Below are 10,608 nucleotides of genomic sequence, written 5' to 3' on the forward strand. Positions count from 1 at the left end.
GAAAATTAGGGTCAGAATACTTACTAAAGCAGTTGATGTCAGTATAAGAATGGAGCTATGTCTGAAGAAAGGGCAACCATAAATTAGTAACCCAGAGCAGATGCAATGGACATTAAAAATTCAGCTGGTCATTTCTTTCTTAAACACACAAAGGCTTTAAAAGGCCACCGGGGTCATGCAGAGGGAGAAGATGTGAGTTAAATACCACTGCATTTTCAATGCAAATTATTGAAAATGCAGTGGTATTTAAGAATTCTGGTATTTTGGGGTGACACGTTTTCTGTAACATATTAAGCAAAAATAAAACAATAATAATATTAATAATTTTGCATGTAAACTGAGATAAAGGAGTTTAGTCCTGAAAGTTCTGGAAAGGGGTCAGTCAGCCACAAAATAACAATTTTTAAATTCAGCACCATGGACAGCATCATTCAGCAGTTTGCATAGATCCTCTGTATGGGAATGTATTAGAGCTGCCTTTGCAACGTGCCCATTCTCTCATAGTTATGCACATATGTATAGGATACTTGTGTTTCTTAGCTTCGTATCACAAACTTAATAAGCACCCTAGAAATAATCTCAAGCATAATTCAAACAACTAAAGCAAAGTGCTAACCAACAACCATTTCTGAATAGTCCAAAACTCACATACATGAAACACGAATACTAAAGTTCATTCCATTTAGTTATTATCTAGCAGTGCAAACTATAGTGTAAACTGGCTTTCATAAGTAATAATAGTAAAAAAAAAAATCATACCACCAAAGCATGATCGTGACGACATTGGACGAGCTCCTGAATCGTTCTCTCACCAGAAGAGGGCATTCCGATTCTGCCTGACAAAGTTGCTTTGACATGTAGACGTGATTAACAACAGCGTCATGCTGCATTTCAAACCGAGCAACAACGAGAATCAAAGGTTTACAAAAAGGTGGATATTTGAAGATTTGACTATCTGGTGATACCCGCTGACAGCGTTTACAACGACTTGGGGATATCCTCGCCTTACTTTCCTGCGCGCTATGCGCGGATCGTACTGAGCATCTCTGAGAACAGAGACGCAGAGGTTTATTAGGAATCTGGGGGCTGGCTGAGTCTACTGGAACATTATACTCATTTTTTTTGCACACCGTCACTATAATTGTGAAGTTTTTTTGTTTGTTTTTTTTACCTGGATATTCGCAAAATCTGCATGTGTAAGACTGACATGACTTACTCGGATGTGGCTTCGCTATTATCTGCACCTAATGCAGTACTCTTTCTGGCTGTTACTTGAAAAAGAGAGAGTGATCCTTTGCAGCGAAGGGATGGATAAGGAATTCTGAACCCGGATTTTTATCCCTTTATTTCGGAGTTGGAAGTAAATGACATTCGCCCCGGCTGATTTGCACGGTTAGAGATGCAGAACTAAACCGGATAGTGCACCCAGGTCCGGGAGAGTAAAGGGCAGGTGCGCTTTGGAATCGGCGGCTGCGCGGAGAGACAGGGCTAGTGGATTAGAACGATACCTGACTGTGGAGAGCGCGTCATGCGGACTCGGATGTCGCGCACTAGAAGCCGTTAAAACCTGTAGGCTGGAGCTAACAGATAAGCGGATATGGGTAAGTTTGTTTATGCCTCAATCCTTTCGATAGCGTAAGTTAATGTGAAATACACTCATTTTTCTCCTTCCTCTTAATACAGACCACAATTATCTTCTTCTTTTATTCCGGAATAAACCTGCTCTGAATCTGATGTTTAAAAACGCATGCCTTTTCAAATGCAGCGTGTTAACATCCAATAAGCGTTATGGTGCCGTTCATTAAGTGGTTCGTGAAGCTTGTGGAATGTGGTTGAAACCCGTGCTGTTGCCTGTTAGTCGCAGAGCTGCAGTGTGCTTTTCCTCCATTTCCTGACGGTGTGGCTTATTACAGACTAATAATAGTTAATTCGTATTTTTCAACACTGTACGATAACAGATTCGGTGCAGTAATCAGAACAAAGTAATTAAACATGTTTGCCCAAGTGATGACTGTCCATTGTTTTCCTTACTAGTTAGAGTGGCTGGCTCATTGACATGGACCGGAATGCTAATCACGCTAAATGTTGGAAGACAGTCAACTTTATAAAGCGTGGTCCTGCATAATCATTTTTGTCTGATCTGTATGCATGGAGCCCATTGTCCAGTCGCAGTCACTGTTCCCCAAAACTCTTCTAATCAGAGTCCATCCGGTCTTGCTGACTTTTCCTTGCAAACCATTCAGATAACCGGTATTGTGAACCTGCCATGAAGAGGGAATCTCCAAATTGGGCATATGGCTGTATGTCTATGTATCAGTAGCCTACTATGTATTTGAGTGTGTGTGTGTGTGTGTGTGTGTGTGTGTGTGTGTGTGTGTGTGTGTGTGTGTGTGTGTGTGTGAGAGAGAGAGAGAGAGAGAGAGAGAGAGAGAGAGAGAGTTGTCTCCCCCTCTTCACTAAGGCACAGTCATATATGTTTCTGCATCTTGTTCTCACTTCTGATTAGAATTTACCATTTTCCCTGTTCTTTTTCCCCTTACGCCTGCGCACAGTTACAAGCTCATAAACCATACCCACCACCCACTCTTTCCTATTCCATTTGTCCATTTCTTGGAATTTAACAGTTAGATTTTTGCATTCTTTTCCACCCCACTACAATTCCTCAAATGCCATTAGTGCATTTCCTCCGTCTGATGTTATTATCGGAAGCAGGCAAAGTCCATATTCTTAACTAACATACAGATGAAAAAGATTACTGGTGAGGCTGTTCCATTAATTGTGAGACCACATGATATATCAACCCACAGTAGGGTACTGCACCACATCGATATATTCTACAAGAGCACACAAAGGCTGCAGGAGCTCAGAGGCATTGTGCATTAGATGTACTGATGTACTAATTGAATAAATCTGTTTTATTTCCTTTTTTGTTAATTTAATAATGAATTTCAGAAATTCAGAAATTCTTGTACAAAGTGTCAACCACATAGCATGCTTTTGCCCACTATTATTTGATGATTGCATGGCGCTGTAGTCTCACTCATCCACCAGTCTAGCTGACTGGGATGCTCTTCATTAACAGCATGCAATGTACTTATGTTTCATGGACCATCTCATTAGAGATCTACTTTTGGAAAGGGAACAGTGGGGTAGGGACAGCTAAAAGCCACCGCTTGAGATGGAATTGCATGGGTTTAAGATAGGTTAAGGAGCTCTAGATAACCTTTTGCATATGGTTATCTAGAGTTCCATTAACAAAAAGAAAAAAAAAGAAAAAAAGACAGCTGTCCTTATAAACAAGAAATACAATTGTTTAGCTGTTAGTTTGTGTAATATTTTAGTCTATGATTTCAAGTTCCAAGTAGTAATCTAGTGTAGCAACAGATGCCATTTGTTGGACCTATGCACTTCAGGTGAACCAGGTAAACAGAGAGGCTAAACAGGCCCTTGAGGGCAGCAGTTCTTTAAAAAGGAAAAAGGAAAAAATTCAATGCCAGAATGGACTTTTGATCTGACATCTAGTATCAATATCAATACCTGTTTATGGTAGGCATTGGTTGACTACAGCTTGAGATAGTTCTTGTGCTTAGAACTGTAGACAATTGTCACACAAAGTCAGCCATGATTGTTTTGTTTCACAAGCCAAATTTGAAACAGAAATGAAAAGAAAGTTACAGACCCCATGTGGTTCAGTCTGATTGTTTATGAAGATGGCACTTAAAACAGCTGCTGCACATCGTTTCAACTGGAAAAGAGAGAAAAAAATGTTTTGATGTGAGAATGGAAGTCTACAGAGCTAAGTTCTCCAAGGTACATCAAACAGAGAACAAAGAACTATTATAGATGATATTAAGGAAGCTAAATTAGTGCAAAAAGGTATATTTTCTACTGCTGGATTAGGTTAATAGTAACAAATAACAAGCATGTTAAGGAACCTTACTGGAGTAATGGGTTGAAAATATGATGTGTGGAGCTTGGTTTTTTTGGGGGTTTTTTTTTTTCCTTCTTTGGTTGTCAATTAAGCTATACAAGCTATGTTAAGATGACATAAAAGATGATAGAAAGCACAGTGTTATATGAGGCTAGAGGCAAATTTGTATTGAACTTAATACAGAAATTGTATTACTAGTTTTTGCTGCCCTCAAAATATCACTGCAACCACAAGAATTTTGGTTACATGCCGTTACTTGCAGCAATCTGTTGTGTTGTTACAGTAACCATAATGAAAAGCACTTTAGGGAGTTCGGAGAGGAATTTGATATGGCCAGAGACTTATTCCACTGCACTGCAGTGAGTAGAGTGCACTGATTACTTATTCTCTGACTACCTTCATGGAACTATTGCCACCAAGGGAAATCAGGAATCAGACAAGGGGCAAAAACAAAACATTGTTTCTCTCTCTCTCTTTCTCCTTCTCTCTCTCTCTCTTTTGGTCTATTTGTCTCAGTATATACGCATATCTATGTGTGCTTGTTTGCACACGGTATTCTTGACGATACTCCCCCCAGTGCTTTTCTACTTGGTTTCTAACAAACACAAGGCAGGCTTACAAGGACACAATGTTTTCCAACAACTGTTAAAATGAGTCCAACTTGGCAGGCCTTGCTATCATCTCAAAGATAATTGGAGACTAATAGGATGGCTTAGGCTGATTTGGGGACGTCCTTCCTTATGTTTTAGGCTACTCCCCAGTCTCTGTGCACAGTCAAAACTTAGTCTGGTTGCAGTTTTGTCAATGACAGGCAGCAAATAGCAATGAACCACTTGTGTGCACTCAAAGTGCACCAGTTAGTGAGTCCATTTGCCAAGTTATTAAGCTACATTTGGTTTTATTTTAGGTCAGCAGTAAAGTGCACTTACTCTCTCTATGTGTTAGGGTTGAGAGGCAGAAATAGCTATCTTCTCGTGCTGAGGACAGCAGGGCTGTCTGCTACATAAGTAAGCATTACACACATGCCTTTGGACAAACTTTAACTGCGACATATCCATCTCCATTAGATTTTGAGATAAAACTGCCCAGAGTGATGGAGAAAAATGACAAGCGCAGATCTATATATTATAAAGAACAATAAACTCTGTCCAAGAACAAGAAAGACCAAGCAAGAAAAAAAAAGAAAAGAAAACATGGCTAGGAAGTGAAAATGGAAATCAAGCAGGGAAGTGAGAAGAGCTGAGAGGATGATTTTGACCACATACATAAAATGGATGGCACATTATAAATACATTCTTATGGTGCTGAGGGTTCAAGGGCATGTGAAACCAGCACATTTTAAACACAATGGAATATAAAGGAGAAATTGTTCATCTTGATGCAGCAGAAGAACAGTAATATTGAGGGGAACATCAGGTTAGATGTAAAAGAAACACCAATCCTTTGAGTGACACCTGAACGGGTGACTTGTGCTCCTTTGTGAATATGATTAGATGAGTAGTGGGGAAGGAGATGACTTACAGAGGCATTAGAGCATAGAGCTCTCATTAAACCATATACAGTGTCAGTAAGGGGAAAAGGGTGTTGTGTGAGGCAGCTTTAGTCTTTAAGAGATGACTCTTCTAATAAAGTAAACATATTATGCACACGAGAGAGGAAAACAGTGGGGGTTGCTTCTTTATGCTTAAATGCAAAATTTAGAAAACATAGATTCAATAACCTCCGAGTCTAAAGTGTTGTCTATTAAAATACCTTTGAATGCACATGAAACATCACACATGAGTATTCTTGTACATCAGTACTTGTCTATTTACTTTACCAGTCTTTTTTTCTGTTTGCCTCTGAGGCATGACAGTAATGACAAGTGAAAGTTGCATTCACAAATGTTGAAGCGAAAACCAAATCGTCTGCATTTAGAAATACTGCATATTGTGATCATCGTCTTTCTCTCTCTGCAATATTTATGTTTAAATATCACAATAGTAAGATCCAAGATGAAGAAACATGATTGATGTATGTGCTAGTATAATCAATAGCCAGCACAAATTATCTGCAGTGTTCTATGGTTCCCTCCATCTGTAAGAAATGATGAAAGATTCTTCTGAAAACAAACAATAAGTGTGTCTCTATCCATCACACTCTTAGACACAGACAAATACACATACCATACCCATATGGGATCGGCAGATGCTTGGCAAAGAGCAAAATAGCTATGTTAGATACCATATGCTACATGATGCCTCTCAGCCACTTTATGTCAGGCACTCATTTATGACAAATCCAGTTATGATTACAAAAAACACCCCTACAAAATTTAAATCACCAACACACCAAAGCTATCCCCAAAGTCTTCCATGTTTTAACATATCTCTGCCATATAGACATATTCTACATTTTAAAACCACGGACAACTTCCGTTTTGACATAATAACCTCTTTCATTGTGATAATTGTTATCAAGTCCACACTTGATGATCTTGCCTTGAGTAACACAAAGAAGTGAATTCCCTCATACTACCTCCCCAAAGAGAAAATCAATGTATCTTAACAACAGATCATTATTGGCTCTGTAAAGGGGAATGTTTGTACTGGAAAGAACTCGGTCACATCACAGAACAAGGAGTGATATCACAGGGACTTAATCCTTTTTTTCACTTTTGAACTAGTTTTTAAAACAAAAAATGTAACCCCAAAACCAAGAATTCTGTGCATTCACAACACCCGACTCTTTAAAAACTAACAATTCTATGCATCATTCACATGCGGGCCATGACATTCTCCACCCATACATTTGGATTTCAGGTGGTTGTTTTCTACACCCGAGGTGAGCTGTGTGTTCCCATGGAGTTTATTCAGATTTTTATATTTGGACCTGTGGAAAGCAGAAGTGATGATTCACACAAAATCTGTACTGCACTGTTTGGTTAAAAATGAAATGTCTGGAGTTTAAATTGAAATGCCTCCAGGATTGCATACACAACCATAAGCTCTTGAATGTTAATTTGTTCTTTGCGGGCTCCCTTTCATGACTTATCTGTTCCTGCATTTAGTACAATGACTGCTTATAGGACAATGGAATATAAATGCAGATAAAGATATGATTGTGTAAAGTTTCTTCTCTCAACATTGATTTTCAGTGGGTATTCACTGTAAACTTGCAGAGGCAATGACATCAAAACTAACTGATGTCAACTTTGCTATATAAGTAAATAACATTTCTTTATATCACTTATTGATGATGGAATCCCTAACAAAAGTAGATTTTAAGGCAGTGCATTCTTAAATTATTCTTTGGTTGAAAGGTTACATTTTTTCCTTTTCTCTTCTCTATGTGTTTTTCAGATTTTAATCTCATTGTAAAAGCTAAGATAATAATCCTGAAAATAGATTGCTATTCCCTTATAGCTCATAAATTATGGTGCTTTGTTAGGAAGGTGCTGCTGTTCTAAAACCAGCATATTGCAAAGATATGCATCCTCTATTCAGTTGTCTAGGAACACGATGATGCAAGGTGGGGGTCCATTAAAATAATTGTTGATTTGAGATTGTGTACCACGGTGATATTGTTGTATCATAAAATCCAGATTTGCACATTCACATTCAGCCCTGAATCTCCTATTGTACCACACCCAAAAGGTGTATTCTACTGGATTATAATTTGCTGATTGGAAAGGCCATTGAAATCCATTTAACTCACTGTCAGCCATTGAAGTGAAATGACTTTTGGTCATGACATGGTCCACACTATTAAGCTGCAAGTAGTCAGTAGATGATAGAAAATTGCAGCCATAAACGAATGTACACGGTCAGCAACAATACACAGGCAAGCTGTGGCATTTACGTGATAAATAACTGGTAGTAATGGGCCCAAAATGTGCTACGAAAATATTTCCTACATCATTGGAGAAGGTTAAAGGGTTGAGTCGAATATCCACTAATCCAAAAGTCAGTGGTCGGGTTCCTCCAGTCTGCATATTGTAATGTCCGTAGGCAAAATTCGTAAACCCCAAACTTGCACATTTTTTATCAGCTATGCACATATTTGGTAGGAAAATTACAATGCATATCAAGTAATCAAGTGTTGCCGATTAGTAGCATGTGGCAGCAATTTACCCTCTTGAAATCTATGGAAGCAGTAAGAGCGTACTTTTCCCCACTGCATGTAGTCTGCACAGCATTTAGGCTTTTAAAGAAATAACATTTAGTGTAATTGTTCATCTGAGGTTGTTTTTGCATAATTGTAAATCAGATGAGTGACTAAGAAAATGGATCCTTCATCCTTAACAGCACTTATGCTTTGTCCTGACTTTCTTGTTTGGTGAAGTTGGTTTTAAGCTTTTCAAATATGTTTGCTGTACTGTGAGGGACTTTTCCTTCAGATGCATCCACAACAATTCCTGTGTTTATTATGGAGGTCAAAAAGTTCAGTTTTTGTATTAGTATACTGACTTCATAAGTAAAAATAGTCATCCAAATGTATAAGTGCAGGTACAGCACTCGATGTTTACCTGAGGACACTTCATCAGAAGTTGCTGCTAAAACTGCTAAGATTGTGGCCCCTGTTTGTGGGTAAAAAGCCTTGTCTGGGTGTGAATAAATCCATTTTCTGTTCACTCATACAAAAAAAAATGTATTTGTTTATAAAATTAATTAAAAAATATGGCTTAAATGTTTTTGAATTTGTATTAAATCTTTTCTTTATAACCCCCCCCCCCCCCTTCTTTTTTTCTTTTTTCTTTTCCATTTTGTTTTATCCCTCTCCCTTCCCTCACTATAGGCTCTGCTCTGCGGCGCCGCTGGCTAGTGGTCCAACTCCTGATGCAGGTGTGGCTGGCAGCAAATCCATCTCTAAGTGAGCGCCAGTGCCCCAAGAGTTGTCGCTGTGATGGAAAAATTGTTTACTGTGAGTCAAGCGCCTTTCGTGATGTCCCCAAGAACCTCTCAGGAGGCTGTGAGGGCCTTTCTTTACGATACAACAGCCTCGCCAGTCTTCGTGCAGGCCAGTTTGTAGGACTCAACCACCTCATCTGGCTCTATTTGGACCATAATTACATTGCATCTGTGGATGCAATGGCCTTCCAGGGGGTCCGCAGACTTAAAGAACTGATCCTGAGTTCCAATAAGATCACATCACTCCACAACACCACATTCCACCCTGTCCCTAATTTGCGTAATTTGGACCTTTCGTATAATAAACTGCAAGCCTTGCAACCTGGACAATTCCAGGGCCTACGGAAGCTTCTCAGCCTTCACATACGCTCAAACTCTCTTAAAATTATTCCAATGCGTCTGTTCCAAGATTGCAGAAATCTCGAGTTCCTAGATTTGGGCTACAACCGTCTGCGCAGTATCACTCGAAATGCATTTTCTGGCCTGGTCAAACTCACTGAGCTGCATCTGGAGCATAACCAGTTCTCAAAGATCAATTTTTCTCACTTTCCTCGCCTCTACAATCTGCGGGCTCTTTACCTGCAGTGGAATCGGATTCGCTCTATGAACCAGGGCCTGACCTGGACCTGGGTCTCCATCCAGAAACTGGATCTGTCGGGGAATGAGCTGACAGAAGTAGATGCTGCAGTTTACCAATGCTTACCCAATCTGCAAACACTCAACTTGGATTCCAACAAGCTGACCAATGTTTCCCAGGAGGTAGTTGATGCCTGGATCTCTTTGACTATGATTAGCTTAGCTGGGAATGTATGGGATTGTGGCCCTGCCATCTGCCCATTGGTGGCCTGGTTGAGAAACTTTAGAGGGGCAAAGGAAACCACCATGATTTGCGCCTCCCCGAAGAAAGCCCAGGGTGAAAAAGTGATGGATGCAGTTGAAGCTTTTGGTGTTTGTAAATCAAACCAAGCAACACCACTTACAGTGAGTATTCCTCCAAACCCATCTAGTGTCCCTGCCCAAACTGAGCATCGCCCAGCTATCCTTGCTTCACCCACTGATTCTGGAAAGAGAGGTGAGGGATCTCTTAGGGGTCCTACATCTTCAGCAGTTACTCCACCTGTAGCACTACCCCCAGAGCAAGACTTGGAGCCTGTGTCTTTCCACAAGATTGTGGCTGGAAGTGTTGCCCTTTTTCTTTCTGTTGCGATGATCCTGTTAGTAATATATGTATCATGGAAGCGCTATCCTAGCAGTGTCAAGCAACTGCAGGAGCATTCGGCAGCAGCTCGCAAACGTCGCAAGAAAACTAGAGAGACGGAGCGCACACTGAGCTCTCCCCTGCAGGAGTACTATGTGGACTACAAGCCCACCAATTCTGAGGCCATGGATGTGCTTGTCAATGGGACCGGACCCTGCACCTATACCATTTCAGGCTCTCGAGAATGCGAGGTATGACCCACACCACCGCCACTACTCCTAAAATAAAACTCGGTCCACAATGATGCGACCAGAGGTAATTATTTGCATTGCTTTAATAAAAATTAGTCTTGTACTTGATTACTTAACCTTACCCAGTAGGTTTGGTAAATACTGTATTCCCATGGAATATTACTGAATGAAAAGAGATGGCTTCAGCATCACTGTGTGTATAAGAAGATATCTCTTGCTTTCACATGGTTGTTTGTGTATTTGCTTAAGCCATAATCTCTGCTGAGGTGCAAATGTTTGTTTTGCCACAGAATGGTACAGAAATACAGATAAATGAGACTGATTACATACCCTGTTCCT

The 10,608-nt window shown here is 40.0% G+C and overlaps 1 protein-coding gene across 1 annotated transcript; it reads left to right on the plus strand.

Annotated features, from left to right (window-relative positions):
- Positions 1-8,731: 8,731 nt before the first annotated feature.
- On the plus strand, positions 8,732-10,275 carry LOC146665801 (leucine-rich repeat transmembrane neuronal protein 4). The gene has a single exon (XM_085413563.1). The coding sequence runs from the start codon at positions 8,749-8,751 to the stop codon at positions 10,273-10,275; it is 1,527 nt and encodes a 508-aa protein (XP_085269689.1). The 5' UTR covers positions 8,732-8,748.
- The last annotated feature ends 333 nt before the right edge of the window (positions 10,276-10,608 follow it).

This window comes from Rhamphochromis longiceps, linkage group LG7 (assembly GCF_057381845.1).
Source record: "Rhamphochromis longiceps isolate RC_006_pf linkage group LG7, R_longiceps_female_GT1.1, whole genome shotgun sequence".
NCBI lineage: Eukaryota > Metazoa > Chordata > Actinopteri > Cichliformes > Cichlidae > Rhamphochromis > Rhamphochromis longiceps.

Excerpts from the sequence above, each read along its gene's own strand:
- LOC146665801 (XM_085413563.1), top strand. The coding sequence starts at position 8,749 with ATGCAGGTGTGGCTGGCAGCAAATCCATCTCTAAGTGAGCGCCAGTGC.